The sequence below is a fragment of the Rhinolophus sinicus genome, linkage group LG04 (genome assembly GCF_036562045.2).
Source record: "Rhinolophus sinicus isolate RSC01 linkage group LG04, ASM3656204v1, whole genome shotgun sequence".
NCBI classification, from domain to species: domain Eukaryota; kingdom Metazoa; phylum Chordata; class Mammalia; order Chiroptera; family Rhinolophidae; genus Rhinolophus; species Rhinolophus sinicus.
The window spans coordinates 57,587,173-57,603,439 of record NC_133754.1 but is presented as its reverse complement, the minus strand read 5'-3'; the positions used below and the strand labels follow the sequence as shown (position 1 = coordinate 57,603,439).

Genomic DNA, 16,267 nt, shown 5'->3' with positions numbered 1-16,267 from the left:
AGTTACTAAATGTCTGTCCTTCAGAGCTCTGCCAACTTGGCAAAACCTCAGGTTCTAGAACCTTGGACAGCAGGAGCCGAAGCTATTTCTGGGCCACCCGACAGCGTGCGCGCACACACACACACACACACACACACACACGAGGTCGCTGTTTTCTGCACACGGAGGCTGGCCTTCCCTTTGAGACTAGAGCATGATTACACATGCTTTATTCCCTCTTTGATTAGTTCCCTCTGGTTGTTTCCCTTTAGAAACCTTTTTCTTTTGCCCTCCACTCAAATGTTGACATTCAGCTTCTAGTCTCAGCCTTCTCTAACTCTGCACCCTGTGATTTTTTTGTAAGGAGCTTTTTCAGATGACAGCTGCCGGTCCTTAGAGATCCTGATATGCCTCAGGGGCCTTCTCAGAATAAGGGTGGTCTGATAGCACCAGTCTTCCTCGCTCAGATTTTAAACGAATTGTCAATTAGGACCAGGTGTCAGTGGATAGAGGCCCGAAGCTTCATCTTTACCATTGAAGGCTCCTTACACTCGTGCTCAGGGTCAGTGACAGCACTGTGAGGCCAGGGCACCTCCCCGCCTGCCCAGTGTGGGTGCTGTGGAGGGAGGAGAGGGGACATTGTGTGCTCTGAGGTCAGTCTCCCCACCAGAGGAAGGCAGAGGGACTGACTTACCTGCCCATTTCCTTTCCCCCAAATGTACCAATCAGATTCACTCCTTTCCTCTGGTGGAGGGACTGAAAGGGACAGAGGCCCGAGTATGATGCTGGTACAACACCATCTATCTGCTCTACTACGTCTGGACCTTCTCTTCAGGGTGATCTTGGCCTTGGCGTGCTTCTCAGTCCTTCGCAGGTTCTGGTCTTTTCTACTCAGTGCCTAGCTTTTCAATTCTGAAACCAAATCTGGATCCTAGGTTCTTCGGTATTGATTTCTAACGCAAGCTTTTGTTTGGTAGGGTAACCTGGGTAAGGTTTTTGATTGAATGCTTTGATGAGGATTTTGAACTGGCCTGTGAATTTGGTGGGCTTCGTCTATGATTCCTTGCTTGGAGCGTTGTCTTGGGCCATGTTGGACTAGAGTCCTGAAGCTTTCAACCAGGAAACCAATAGGTGTGCTTTTAAGCCATAGCCGATCTCTGCCTCCTCCCAGAGATCTGGCTTGTCACCTAGGAAATGCATCCAAACCTTAAGGTAGGGGTAAGTGGCGGATGTGCTTCAACGTCTCTCCCTGGTGATGCTCACACACCCGTTCTGCTCAGCCTTCGGATACCACTACTGTTGTCCTCCTGGGGAGCCACCTCCAAAGCTCACTGACTACTCCCAGAGTGTATCCCTGTCTAAGAAGGTTCTCCTGACCTCCGAATCGCTGCTGCCAGCTGCCCGTCAGTACGGCAGGCCTCTTGGATATTCTGCAGGCACCTAACACCAGTGCTCTCAGTGTCTACTTTGCGCTTGGAGTCTCAGCCAGATGTCTGCCTCTCTTGTGAAAGCTTCCCCGACGATCTCCTGAAGCCACTTACCGGCCCTCCCCTCGGGCTGCTCCCACTTTGTGGAAACATCCTCATGTAGCAGCAGTCACATTGATTTCAGTTTGTTTATTCATCTCCCCTCCTGCCTATGAACTCCCAGAGGCCTATATTTTTGTCTTCCTGCCTCGTGGCCTTCCAATGATAGGCACCCAATGGAAGTGCGGAATGAATGAAAATGGGCCGGCCATCAGGCAGGATGGCACAGTTTGGCTTCCAGCTCACGGGGATTTCTGCGTACAGATAAAGATTCTCCTTTGGCAAGTACTGTAGTTCCCTATGGCCATCAAAGCAGCACAGATAATTCCTGGCATTTCTAGCAACCCTTTGAATTATGACATAATTAACGTTCTTTGAGGTGACTTCACTGCTGCAATTGAAAAGGGTTCTGGAAAGATGGCCATAATTGCAATTACACTTGACCCCACTGGGTGCCGCTGTTGTCACTGCCCGCAGGAGATGACGGTCCCGCTATTGGGTCTCTCCCTTCTGCCTTTGAGGTCAGCCTAGCCTGCCTTTTGTCCTCTTCACTCCCTTCCCCAACACCTACCTACCCATAGTTTGGAATCTCTACATTCAGGATTTGGGTTAACCTCTAAATACTATGCCTTGGGGAAAGGCAAGGAAATTCTCCATCTTACTCTGGCCCAAATCCCTTTTGTTCTGTTGGTTTTGTTCTAGCCAGTGGAAATGGGGAATCTTGTTGTGTCTGAAAGCCCTTACTTAAAATCATATTTAATTCCTCATGTTTCCTTTATAAAAACAGAATAAACCTCATCCTTTCTTCCTAGGCTTCCTTTCCAAGTTCTTACCCCCTAACAGTGTTCCTTCCTTCTCTGAGTCCCCCTCCCAGGCCTCCATACAGCTCAGTCCCCGTTTTTGTAGAGACCACAGTGTGGACACAGCCTGACAGCTGCTGAACAGGAAGGGCCTGAGATCAGGTCAGGACGCCTGGCGCCTGCTCTGCCCCCGTTGCCATCTGGCTGCCTAACTTGCCTTGTTCTGTGCCTTAGTTCCCCAGGGCCTGGCCAGCTCCAGGTGTGTCAAAAGATGGTAGGGATGATGGAGCGGAGGTGACTTTTTTTCTTGTTTCAGAATATACTTCAGGGTTGTTTATTGTCTTTTCAGTAATAAAGGATGATGTACTATAAAAATACTTAGTATTTTTAATATGGGCTGACAATGTAAGGACAAGGCTACATTTCTCCTTTATGAGAATTTAAATATATTCTGCAGGTCTCACCAACAACCTTTTTTTTTTTCCATCCCCACCAAACATGCAGAGAACCCATTCTCGTTTCTTTTTAGTCCCTTGCTCTTTTGTCTCATTCATCTAACTGGCTTATTTTGTTTCTGTTCTTCATCATCTAATTTAATGTTCTCCTTCAGGCTGTCCTCCTGAGGGGGGGGGGGACATCCATAAAAAGTGAGATCGTGGGTAACCATTCATCTACAAGGAAACAATACTTGTTTGTGGAGCGCTACTCTGGGCCAGGCCTGGAATGGTCCCTTCCATACGCCATCCCCCAGAATCCCTTCCAGCCCCTGCTACGGTCTCACTGTCCTCCTCCAAGGAAACTGGAGCTAATAGGGTTAAGTGGCTGATCTGAGCCCAGTTCCACTAGACTCCAGGAATCACCCTGTGAGGAGCACTGGGCAAACCTGGTCTCCCTCAGAGGAGCAGAGATATCTCATTTTGAGGAAACACGGCTTCATCTCCTTGAAGCGCCCTTTCTCCTCCTGCTGCCTCGCTTTGTACATGAGTAAGTTCATTGATGCCACAGAGCTATACATGTCACCATTTGCTGAACGATGGAGTGGTTTTTAATTTTTATTCTACAGGGGAGCGTTTAAGATCTTGCTTCCTAGCATAAGTTGTCAGTTTGGCTCAAACGCATTAAAAATTAAAAAAAAATTTTTTTTTTTTACTACAGCTTATTCTGAGCAGACGGGAGTACTTATTTAAAGAATTGTCTTGTTGAAAATAAATATTTCTACATATTTGCTCTAAAGGTCAGCCCTTTCGGAAAGGTATAAAAGGAAGTAAAAGAACTTTGTCTCTGAGCTGAAGTGCCTTCTGACAGCCTGTGCTCCACGCAGACTTGGGCGCGGGGAGAGGAGTGGCCTGGGAAGCCAGCAGTCTCCATCCGGAGCACTCCTTGTGGCTCCAGACAGCTCTTGTGCGTAGCAGGGTGACCTCTGGTGACAAAATCACAGGAAGATGCCAGGGACACAGGAGTTAACCCTGTCCAGGAGTGTTTGCATTTTTAGAGGATGAGGCTGATTAACTCAGAGGAGACTCCCAGGTGGCCTGGGCAGGGGCGCCCTCTACTAGCATCCCCTCCCCCTCGGAGCTGCCCCGTCCTCTGCCTGAAATCACCTACCTGCCTCTGGGGAGGGGAAGGCTGTGCATCTCTGCAGTGGACAAGGCTTCTCTACAGGTTGCTGCCACACGGTTGGGTGCTGAGTCATTCAAAGTCTGGTGTGGATGTGACCTTTGTCCCACTTTGCTTCCTGGGCCTCTGGCTCTGTTACCCGGCTGCTGGAGCTGTGCCAGGGCTGAGATAGCCACCATTCTCCCAGGACAGACTGCAAAAACTGGTACTCTGTCAGGCTGTTAGTTTTCTTATAAATAAGTGTAGGAGGAAACTGAACTTACTGAATCTATGGTTTTATGAAAAGCAAAATGAAGGGCCTAAAGTGCCATTTTAAATATTGGAAAGGGCAAATTTCTTTGTGAAGATGAGGAACTTTTTACACCTGGCCACTTTTCCTCCTCTCTTATTATCCTGGCTCCAGAAGGAACTGGAGCTTGTGATTCTTGCTATAGAGGCTGAAGGAGTTTCCATCTGAAGCTCTAAATTGGTGTGTTTTTGTTTTGTTTTTGGCTGCTTAAGCCAAGAAGAAAGGCTGTTCATTTTCCTCCTAGGTCTTTAGCCCTGAAGTCTGGCCAACTTCAGAGTGACATGGGAAAGGCTGGGCACAGCGGTGTGATACTGCCTTTCACAGCATTCCCACCCGGGGACCAACCCTCTCATCTGTTCATTACTGAAGGATCAGCGTGTGTATGTCAGCAGTGGGATTTCTGGATGCTGAGCTGTGCGTCATTCTTTTCTGATGTGTATCTGCTGCACAAACATGTTGTAGTAGTGAAATAAGGGGAAAAAACAGTATTTGAAAAATAGAAGTAACCAAATTATATAGCGCTTACATAATATTTGTAAAAACTCTCAACAAAAAACATTATATAGCTATTCAGAAAAAGACTTCAGAGACAAACTTTTGAGGGGCATTTTTTATTATAAATTTAATGTGGTTGATTAATGAAAAATCACAATGAAGTACCGAGAAAATGTCTGTCAATATAAAAATTTTAGCAGCATTTCCGTAGTTTCAGGCTCTAACATTAGTCATACTTCCTCCCGCAATCAACAAAAGAATCCAATGGGGCTACAGGAGAGCATCAAGATGCTCAGCTTAGTAAAGGCCTCAAGGAGTCCCTCAAATCCAGTGTGTTGTCTGGTATTTCAGCCTCCTCCCTCCCGAATTTCTAGAATGGCAAAGCACTTGCCTCCGTGTTTGAGACAAGAATTCCTTTCTTCCAGCTGCAGCGGAGAAGAGGAGTGGAAATACAAACTGGACTTGATATGTAGTGCTTGATTATGTGTCCTTAACGTCTACATTCTCTACACTGACGGCAGTGAAGGGCCACTGCAGGGCTGACCAATATCTGGAGGCAGTGGTGGGGGTGGATGGGGCAGGGGACCCGAGGTGGGGCGCGCACAAGATGGGGGGGGCTGGTGCCTCACCACACACTTCTCTGGGGCAGCTCAGAGCCTGGCCGTCTTGCTACCTCCCGGGTTAATGGTAGGATTCATGAGGAGGGGAGACAAACAATATGAAAATATAGTACTGGCAACCTATTCCCCTGCTTCTTTGGTACTTTCCAAAATTCTCTGATCAAAAAGTATAAGGGAAGCACGCCATTAAAAAATTACAGTTTTAAGTATTTACAGAAGCAATTATGATATATTACAGTATATGAACAAATTCTTCAGTGAAAGCACTTGTGAACCGTTCCAGTAATCTTCACTAGCACTCGGACACACGTACACCTTCCCAAATTCGTATCATCCATCCTGCATCTCACTTATCTTACAGTAAATTAAATGGGAAAAATATCATTTTCCAATTTACACTTTCCTTTTAAAAGGTTCTTAAAATTTGCCACTGAAATCATTATGTACAAAGATTTGTTGAATATTGAATTCTAGACAATTATCTCCACTCCCATTCTGAATATGTTTGAAATAATGCTACCTATTCTATGTATACAATATATCTTTAATATATAAGTAACTGCACCACGTTATATCACCAGGACACCAGCTGAATGCACAGTATTATGTACAGTAGTTAAGTCAGCTCTAGAGGATGAGCCTACCACCTAGGTGGACAGTGTGGCTCGGAGCCACCTGCACGGGCTTGGAGAAGCTGGTGGGAAGACAGCCCAGCATGAGCAGGACGAGTGCATGTGAGTGAAACGTGGCCCAGGCCTCCCGCACATCCCCGCACCAGACTACCCCTTGTTGACCGGTGGGAAGACGGCACGTCACACATAGGGAAGGATCCCATACATGAGGAGAGCCATGACAGCAGCACTGAACAGCCCAGCCACGGGCACAGTCACAAACCAGGCCACGAAGATGTTCCGGAAGAGGCGCCAGTCCACGGCCTTCCGGGAGCGGATCCAGCCCACAGCCACCACGGAGCCCACCTGCAGGAGCACAGACGTTTTAAAGTACAAAGAGGCTGCACATTGACAGGTGAGACACAAAATCCACATCCAACCAATGTAAACTGGCTAATCTCAAATATACTACATTATAAAATCACAGGTTCTTTCCGCTAAACTTACTAAAAGTTTTTAAAATAGTTTAAATTTTAGGTATAATTGTTGTAGGATTATTCTATTCAGTATACAGATCTGATGCACTTTTCCACCTATATTCTGCTCTATTTGAGTGGAACTTTAGCCAATTAATTGGTTGTCTGATCTCTCTGCACCTGATAAATTCTGAATGACTGTTTTAAATATTCCCCAGGTAGGATATTGCTTATTACTACAGTATGTGAAACTGCTTTCATTACATAATGAAATGGCAATAATGTATCCTTTTCTTAGAATATCAGCATCATAAAATGTTGGAGCTGGAGAAGACCTTTGAGAATCTGACCACGTGGCTGATTTTACAGCGGCCAGAGCAGAGCCCTGGAGCTCAGGATGCCGAGGAGAGCAGAGACGGTAAATCATGGCGGGCTGAGGACTAGAACTCAGGTCTCTTGACTACAAACTGGTTTTCTCCATCATCTCAAACTGCCTTGTACTTTAGCTAAATTAAAAAAATAAAATGGAGCATAAATGTTACTGGATCTAAATTGTCAATCATTTATCACAAATGACAGAGATACTTGAAAATCTGAATATTAACACTAATTCAAATATTTTTCTAAACACTTGCAGTTCATTTTATGGTCTGTTGAAAGTTTAAAAAGGAAAGACACTTTAAGTAACCTAGAAATCACAAGGAAGTACAGTGCCCATAACATCTCCCGCCTCATGCAGCCCCTGGGGACGCTCAGGGAGTTCCTCAGGGCGCCTGGGCCACTTCTGGCCCTTGAAGCGCTCCGTAAAATTGGCATTGTCTCTCCTGACCCTCAAATACTTTAGAATCAGCAATAGCCAGTGAGGTTCAAATAGCAACCAGGGTGTAACCACAGGAAAAATACAATCCAACACTTGCAATCGCTTATGGAAGCAAACGGGAACACCAAGAACAGCACATTTAAAGGCGGTGAATCTGACATTTTGTCAATCCATGCCATCAAGTCCCCAAACACGGCTTCTGAGATTAAATTCTTCCTGTTACTCATTGTTCCCAGAACATGCCCCCTTCAGTTGTGCGGGATTATTTTACGGAGAGGACACTCAAGTTTCAATTTTATCTACGCGCTCTTCCCTTCTTCGAACACTGTCTAAAAAGCACAAAGGTTATATAATATTATAGCAAGTATATGTGGTAGGGACGGTCAATCACCCAGAACCCAACGACTGTCATATTTATATATTCCTGTCTAGTATTTTTACAAATATACCTTTGTTTGTAAATAGGGTACACTATTATTTCCTTTGTTAAAAAAACATTATAGGCATCTTTCCATAGTGCTAGCTCACCGCCTTTCTGATTATCAGGTAAAATAGTCCATCCTTTAGGTGGATGGATGTACCTTATTTAACCATTTTCAATTTGCTTCCAATTTTTCCCTATTAGAAACACTTCCATGATTAACATATTCATTCATATAGCTTCTATTTAGGATTTAAAAATAATATTCCCTGAAGTGGATTATAAATTAGAGATGGCACTTAAAAAAACAGCTTGAAATAATCTGGAACTGACAGAAAAGTTGTAAGAACTCCATATACCCTTGACCCAAATTCACCGATATTTAACATTTTGCCACAATCTATGAAGAAACATTTTTATGTGATTAAAATATCCTGCTCCTCAGCAACCCTCTCCCCCTCTTGTCTGTTAAAGATTTAGCAATCCAATTTTTACTGCAACAGTTGCAAAATGGTGATTTACCAGCTCCTTCCCAGGCCTCAGGTGGAATGTTCCTTTTTGCTTTTTCAGGTAAAAAGAATTGTTTTTCCCAACTTTTGCCCACCTTCTCATGGGGGTGGTTCTAAGCAAGAAACCTGACAAGTCGGTGTGAGAGGAAGCAGAGAGCTGGAAAAATCAAATACAGGGTCTAATTCCTGAAAATCTGATGGGATTATGATTGTAAGTGAACATTAACGCCATTTGAATTGTCCACATTCGTGGCTTTGCTCACATAGGGCCTCCTTCACGCCATCCCCATCTCTCATATTTCACCCCAAATTTGCCACTTGGGACTGTTGTGTGCAGAGGAAACAGTGGGGTAAGAGAATCGTGTTACGGGGTGATGGCAACTGTGAACTCTCCTTAGCACTCCTATTATCGGACTTTGATGAGCGTTACTCGCTCTCTGTCCATGGCAAGTTCTTGAGAGACAGGATTCTGTCCTTGAACTACTGCAATGACCAGCTCTGGGCTTTGTCCAGAAGTCCGTGATCAATGATACTGGACAAACTGACTGGAATCCAAGTTGAGCTCTGTCTCAAGTCTGTTTGACACATGACACCCTCTGGGGTCCTATGTTAAGGAGACTGGTTGTAAGTGCCAGCAAGCTCTCCTGATACTAATCAACAGCTCTAAGGAAGCAAAGCCTATCATTAATATAATCTGTAGAGATTTTCGGGCAATGATAACATATACGTATATTCACTAAGGTCCTGTACAAACTGCATATAAACTCCTTAGTAGCACCTCCTTATTACAGTACAAATCTAAGGATTGGGGAAATGACATTTAAAGATAAAAATATAAGTGGAGTTTTATAGGCATTTTATACTTTTCATCTATTTCTACAAGTTGGATTACAGAGTTTAGTGCTATTAGCAAAATTAGTATTCTCAGTTATAACACTTCACACATCGATGTTAGATTGCTAATGTAGTTTAACAGTAACAACCCAGAAAAAACAAACTTGTGTTGTTTTTTCCAGAGATCTCTTTCAACTGGTGTGAAAGAGTTCTAGGCTTGCTCACATGAAGGGTTAATCATTAAAAAGACAGGGTAACATTTATTTCAAAGCAGCCCCAAAGACTAGTTACCACCACAGAAGAGTTCAAAGCCTACTTCTCTGGGAAGAAATATATTTACTAACATGCGTTTCCTCTAGGCAGTGAGTTCAAGTTGAGGTGGAGAGAGGGGGTAGATTCCTTATAGTATTGTACTGTTTGAAATGTTTCAGAGAAAATGTGCTTCTTTTGTCATTTTTAAGTAAATGAAATTAGAAAAATAACAGTAAATGAACGGTAGGGGCGGTTGGAGCACACTGCACCTTTGCTGCCTTCCTTCTTTGTACTTGAAAGGTGAGTGGCTGGAGTGCTGGGGGGCCAGGCTCTGGGCCATGATGGCATTTGGTTTGCTAGTTGTGTGATCTTGGCCAAGTTACCCAACATATCTATGCTTGTTTCCTCACTGGTAAAACGGGGGTGACATTAGCACCCACCTCAAAAAGTTCTCGGGAGGATTCAACAAGTTAATATTCACAGTGCACTTCAAACAGTGCCCAGCAGAGAGCACTTGCCCTACATACCTTAGCTGTGCTCGGTTACCATGACCATGGTTATTATGACCACAACTAGGAAGCACCGAGCATGAGGTGATGGTCTGAATCCTGGTGCTATCACGTGATAAATGTATGATCTGGGGACAGTGACCTAACTCTGGAAGCCTCAGTTTTCTCATCTGTAAATTGGGAAGACCAGTACAAATATTATAGGGTCGCTGTGGGAATTAAATGATGTATGGTGTATGCATAAAGCCCTAAACGCAGTGCCTGGCAATCTGTATACACTCAGTAAGTGGAAGTGAATTTTCACAATGAAATTTTTATAGTGGAAATTGAAGTTTTTCTATATTCTGTAGCAAAAAAGAAAGAAGAAAACAAAACAACCTCTTTCCAGTGATGTTGATTCCCCATGCTGTAGAGCTCCTGCTTTGTCAGCTGGCCCATTGAAAATACTTCCCTAAACGCTGCCTGGCCTTAATATTTGAAGCACTAAGCCATTCACACTTAGTGATGTCTGTTTATAAACACATTGGCTGGAGTTTTAACATTGTGTGTGTAAATGTAGGAGGTTGTCTGTCTTGGTCGCTGTGGTACCCCTGGCCTGGGACACTACCTCACACACAGCAGGGACAAATGAGTTTTTCTTGAATTATAGGAACAAATAAACCTAGGAAAAATCTGGAGGTGCCTTTTGCTTTGTTGAAGTTAGTGAATATTTCTGTCTACTTAAGGTGTTCTGGAATGCTCTCCTGACACCAGGCCGACCTGGGTTCTAGTTCTGGCTCCACCCTGAGTGACCTCAGATAACCCCTTGAAACTCGGGGGGCCTGTCCCCTCTCATTAATCTTTAAGGTTCCTTACAGCTCCAACATTTCACCACTTCAACAAGGAATTTCCTCTTGCACAGCCCTGAGTTTCAGAGCACTTGACAGTGAGCAATATGAGGCATTTCCCCCTCACTTTGAATTTACTGTAAGGCAATACTGTCACTTTGACCATCATATAAGGAAAAAGAACTGAAACAACTGTGTCTTACAATTCCATTGAGATGATTTCTGCTTATCTCTAGTTCCACTGTCAACTCCCAGTCCCCTGCAATGGGTTGGAACTGAGTGGCAAGCCCCCATTTGAGCCTACGAATATGGTTAGCGCACACATGACTTCAATGCAAAATCCACTGTGGAAACAATGAGAGAGAAACAGGACAAATGGAAAGTATGAGCACACATCAAAGGAGGGAAAGCTCTTGCCAGGCATGCATTGAAAAAGCAGTCTGTGTGACAGAAGGTGTCACACTGCTGAGCTGGAAAGGTGGAGAGGGTCAGCCTGAGAAAAGCAAACGCCCACATCCAGCAATGTTCGAGCAGACCCAGCAAACCCTGAAATGACTTTTTTCACAAACAACCACAGACAAAGCACTACCAGCTTTTCTCAGATTCCCTTGGTGACTCTGGGCTGGTCCTAGCAGCCTGATGAAAGGACGGCGCTGGCAGGGGCCTACCTTGCAGTGTGTGGTGCTGACAGGAAGTCCCACGTTGGAGGCGATCACCACTGTGAATGCTGAGGCCAGTTCAATAGTGAAGCCGCTGTGGAGGGAGCAGAAGGGACACATCACAGGCGCTCTTTGTGTCAGTCTCACTGACACCCCAGGGGTGCCAAAGTCTCACTAGAACATTCTTTGAATCGACTGTTGACTGCTGACTGGGCCCGATGACATTAACAGAATAAGAAACTGCTGTATAATGGCAACAATTCACACTAACGCTTTGCGTTATACTGTTTACAACCCTAAATAGCCTTGTTTTTCTGATAGCTTTCAAAAACCACACACTGTAGTAACTGGGTCAGAAATGCCTGCTGTGTAAAAAATGGTAACTAAGTCATTTCTAAAGTGGCGAAGGAAAAACCATACTCTCATTTTAAAATGTATGCTTATTACAAAACAGTTAATTCTTTTCTCAGATTCTAATTTTTCTTCAAATTGATCTTGTAAAAGAATTATTACAATTAATTTCAAGAGGGGAAAGATTTCTTACAATAGGTAGTTCCAAGTTCTCTTATAAGTTTGTTATTTAACTCCTGATCCAGCTGAAAGATACACAATATAAGGACCACGGAGAAAACCATGTGGGAGAGTCTCCAAACCCCATCTTGGATGGCACAGGCACCCTCCCGGCTGCACAAAGTAACCTCAGAAGGGTGGCAGGTGACAGCTTCTTCCTTCCAGCAGGTGGAGCTGATGTGGCAGAGAATTTTCGGGAAAGACAGGCCCTGGGCCAGGGGTATAGTTTGCATCTCACTCCCCACTTGCTCTCCGGAGCTCACACTGGGAAAGCCCACGAGTGGGAGTGGAAGGGACTGCAGGGTGGGTGCCTTTTCTGTTCCCTCTTGCTCTGCTTCAGCTTCTCCTTCCTTCTCTCCCCACCTCTCTCCCTCATCTCAGTGCCACTGTGGATGGGGGCTGAGGAGCTTGAGGGAGGGGACAATAGGTGGCCAGAAAAGGTGGCTTGTGCGTGCCCTCTGCCCCCTCTTCACTGTGACCTCCAGATGCAGAGTGACCATGTTCAGGGGGTGCGGGCATGAGAGCAGGATGAGAGGATTTTGGACATATCACAGGCCCCGAGGACCAGCCCTGCCATCCAGCCTGCACCTCTGTCTTACCTGGAAGGCGTGATGGGAGTGAGGTCTTTCCCCATGGTCTGGATCACTCTTCTCCCCCAAACCCAGAGCCCTGTACAAATTCCAACTCCTCCATAAAACAGCAGCCAGACGGGAGTAGCTGCTTCTTGCAGGACTGCACCTTGTTCGTAAATCAGCCACAAAGCTACCAGGGGACCAATGGCATTACTGGGCAAAGAAAAAAAGTAGATGAATTGTACAAACATTGTACATACAAACGGCGCCGTATACAATGCAGTGATTTCTCAGTCTTGAGAATAGCTGATCTTCCTGTATTTGTGGCTTGCTTATATAACCCACTGGTGATACAAATGGTTTATTAATTATTTTGTTGTGGTAAAAAAAAATCACAGAAAATTTACCATCTTAGCCAGTATTGTTAAATATGTTCGCATTGTTGTGAAACAGATCTCCAGAACTTTTTCATCCTGCAAATCTGAAACTCTAGCCATTAAACAATAATTCCCTTTGCCCTCTGCCCCCAGGCCCTGGTAACTACTATTTGACTTTCTGTTTCTATGAATCTGACTACTTTAGGTACCTCGTTTAAGTGGAATTATACAGCTTTTGTCTTTTGACATTGGCTTATTTCATGTAGCATAATGTCCTCAAGATTCATCCGTGTTGTAACCTGTGTCAGAATTTCCTTCCTTTTTAAGGCTGAATAATCCATCGTATACATATACCACGTTTTCTTTACCCATTCAGCACCCATTGATGGGCATTTGAGTTGCTTCCACCTTTTGGCTATTGAGAATAATGCTGCTATGAACATGGGTGTGCAAATATTTCTTCGAGACCCTGCTGTCAATTCTTTTGGGTAAATAACCAGAAGTAGGATTGCTGGATCATAAGGTAGTTCTAATTTTAAATTTTTGAGGAATCTCCAGGCTGTTTTCCATAGTGGCTGTGCCATTTTACATTCCACTAACAGTGCACAAGAGTTCCAATTTCTCCACATCCTCACCAACACTTATTTTCTGTTCTTTTTAATAGAAGCCATCTTAACAGGCATGTGATTTATTAATTTTTTAGAAGTACTGAAAAAAAATCACAAGAAGTGGACAGAAAAAACAATTTCTTTTTTCTCTTCTTCTTTCCATTACTAGTATTAGCCATGTCAGGCCCACCCACACTGTGGGATCACAAACAGTGCTAATCATTAGTTCTCACACCCACCCTGCAAATTAGGTATTGTCACTCCCACTTTACTGACAAGCAAACTGACACCAAGGTCATGTCACTAGCAGGAGGCAGGATTGGGACATGAGCTCATGTTCTTCCCCCTAAACCTGCCATCGTCACTCAGGCCCTTGGCAGCCACACCCTGACATTTTCAGGGGGTGCCACAACAGCTTTTTGTTTTTTTGTTTTTTTCAAATTTTAAATCAAGACTTTATCCCTTTAGAACAATTTGAGGTTGACAGAAAAACTGAGGGGAAGGTACAGCGATTTCCCGTAAAATCGCTGCCCCAACACGTGCACAACTTCCCTGCTTATCAATATCCCCAAGAGGGGAAGAACTGATACCTCTTTTTTTTTTTTTTTTCAATTTTGATTGGGGAACAGTGTGTTTCTCCAGGGCCCATCAGCTCCAAGTCATTGTCCTTCAATCTAGTTTTGGAAGGCGCAGCTCACTGGCCCATGTGGGAATTGAACCATCAACACTGTTGTTCAGAGCTCGCGCTCTAACCAAATGAGCCTCCGGCCACCCAAGCACTGATATCTTGACAATATTGAGTCTTCCTATCCTTGAACATGGAAAATCTCTGCATTTACTTAGTTCTTTGATTTCATTCATCAGTTTTATAGTTTTCCACATACAGATCTTTACATATTTTGTTAGATTTATACCTAAGTATTTCAATTTTAGGAGTATTAATGTAAATAGTATTGTGCTTTAAATTTCAACTTCCGCTTGTTTATTGCTGGTATGTAGGAAAGCGATTGACTTCTGTATATCAACTTTATATCCTGCAACTTTGCTGTAAGTGTTTACTAGTTCCAGGAGTTTTTTATTGATTCCTTCATATTTTCTACGTAGATGATCATGTCATCTGAGGACAAAGTTTTATTTCTTCCTTCCCAATCAGTATACCTTTTATTTCCTTTTCTTGTCCTGCTGTGTTAGCTAGAATGTCAGGACAGCATTGAAAAGGAGTGGTGAGAGGGGACAACATTGCCTTGCTCCTGGTCTTAGTGAGGAAGCTTTGAGTTTCTCACCATTAAGTATGAGGTTAGCCGCAGGCTTTTTGTAGAGGAAGTTCCCCACTATTCCCAGTTTATTGAGTTTTTTTTTAAATCATAAATAGGTGGTAGATTTTGTTAAATGCTTTTTCTGCATCTATTGATATGATCATGTGATGTTTTTTATTTTAGCCTACTGGTGTGATGGATTATATTAATTGATTTCTGAATGTTGAACCAGCCTTACATACCTGTGATAAATCTCACTTGGTCATGGTGTGTAATTCTTTTTATACATTGTTGGATTCCATTTGCTAATATTTTGTTAAGGATTTTTACATCTATGTTCATGAGAGATATTGGCCTGTAGTTTTATTTTCTTGTAATGTCTTTGTCTGGTTTTGGTAATAGGATAATTAATGCTGGCCTTATGGAATTAGTTAGGAAGCATTCCCTCTGCTTCTATCCTCTAAAAGAGGCTGCAGAGTATTGGTATAATGTCTTCCTTAAATGTTGGTAGAATTCACCAGTGAACCCATCTGGGCCTGGTGCTTTCAGTTTTGGAAGGTTATTAATTATTGATTGAATTTCTTTAACAGATATAGACCTATCTATTCAGATAGTATATTTATTCTTGTGTGAGTTTTGGTAGATTGTATCATTCAAGAAATTCGTCCAATTTCATCTAGGTGATCAAATTTGTGGGCATAGAGTTGTTCATAGTAATCCTTTATCTTTTTAATGGCCATAGGATTACAGTGATGTCTCTTCTTTCATTTCTTGTATTAGTAGTTTGTGTCCTTTCTCTTTTTCTTACTTAGCCTGGCTAGAAGCTTATCAACTTTATTGATCTTTCAAAGAACAATCTTTTATTTTCATTGATTTTCTCTATTGATTTCCTGATTTCAATTTCATTGATTTCTGCTCTAATTCTTATTATTTATTTTCTTCTGCTTATTTTGGATTTAGTTTGCTTCTCTTTTTCTATTTTCCTAGGATGACTATTTAGATTATTGATTTTTTTTGTTCTTTTCTCATATCTGTATTCAATGCTATACATTTCCCTCTATGTACTGTTGTTGCTGCATCCCCAAATACTGATGAGTGTTTTCATTTTCATCTGCTTTAAAATATTTTAAAATTTCTCTTGATATTTCATCTTTGATTCATGTGTTATTTATAAGTGTGTTGTATAATCTCCAGGTATTTTGGGATTTCCAGATCATCTTTCTGTTATTGATTTAGTTTAATTTCACTGTGGTCTGAGAGCAGTCATTGTACTAGTTCTAGTCTTTTAAATGTGCTCAGATATGTTTTACAGTCCAGAATGTAGCCTATTTTGCTTAATGTTCCATATGAGCTTGAGAAGAATATGAATCCTCCTGTTGTTGCAGAAAGCTATAGAAGTAAATGATATCCAGTTGACTGATGGTGTTGTCAAGTTCAACTAAGTCCTTACTGATTTTCTGTCTGCTGGATCGTCCATGTCTGCTCTGTAGGAAATTAATATAGCTACTCCTGCTTTCTTTTGATTAGTGTTAGCATGGTATTAGGTTGGTACAAAAGTAACTGTGGTTTAAAAGGTTAAAAATAATTGCATAAACTGCAATTACTTTTGCACCTACCTATTTTTCTCCTTGTGTTTATTT

General features: G+C 42.9%; 1 protein-coding gene across 6 annotated transcripts in view; it reads right to left on the bottom strand.

Annotated features, from left to right (window-relative positions):
• Positions 1–4,806: 4,806 nt before the first annotated feature.
• The window catches only part of SLC20A2 (solute carrier family 20 member 2), a 92,062-nt gene continuing 80,601 nt past the window's right edge, over positions 4,807–16,267 (bottom strand). For all 6 annotated transcript variants that reach the window (XM_074329593.1, XM_074329594.1, XM_019742052.2 and 3 more), the window contains 3 exons: positions 12,414–12,599; positions 11,254–11,338; positions 4,807–6,303 (listed from right to left, as the gene is read on the bottom strand). In XM_074329593.1, the coding sequence (XP_074185694.1) occupies positions 6,139–6,303; positions 11,254–11,338; positions 12,414–12,599 (436 nt within the window). In that variant the 3' untranslated portion in view covers positions 4,807–6,138. The remainder of the gene's footprint in view (positions 6,304–11,253; positions 11,339–12,413; positions 12,600–16,267) is intronic.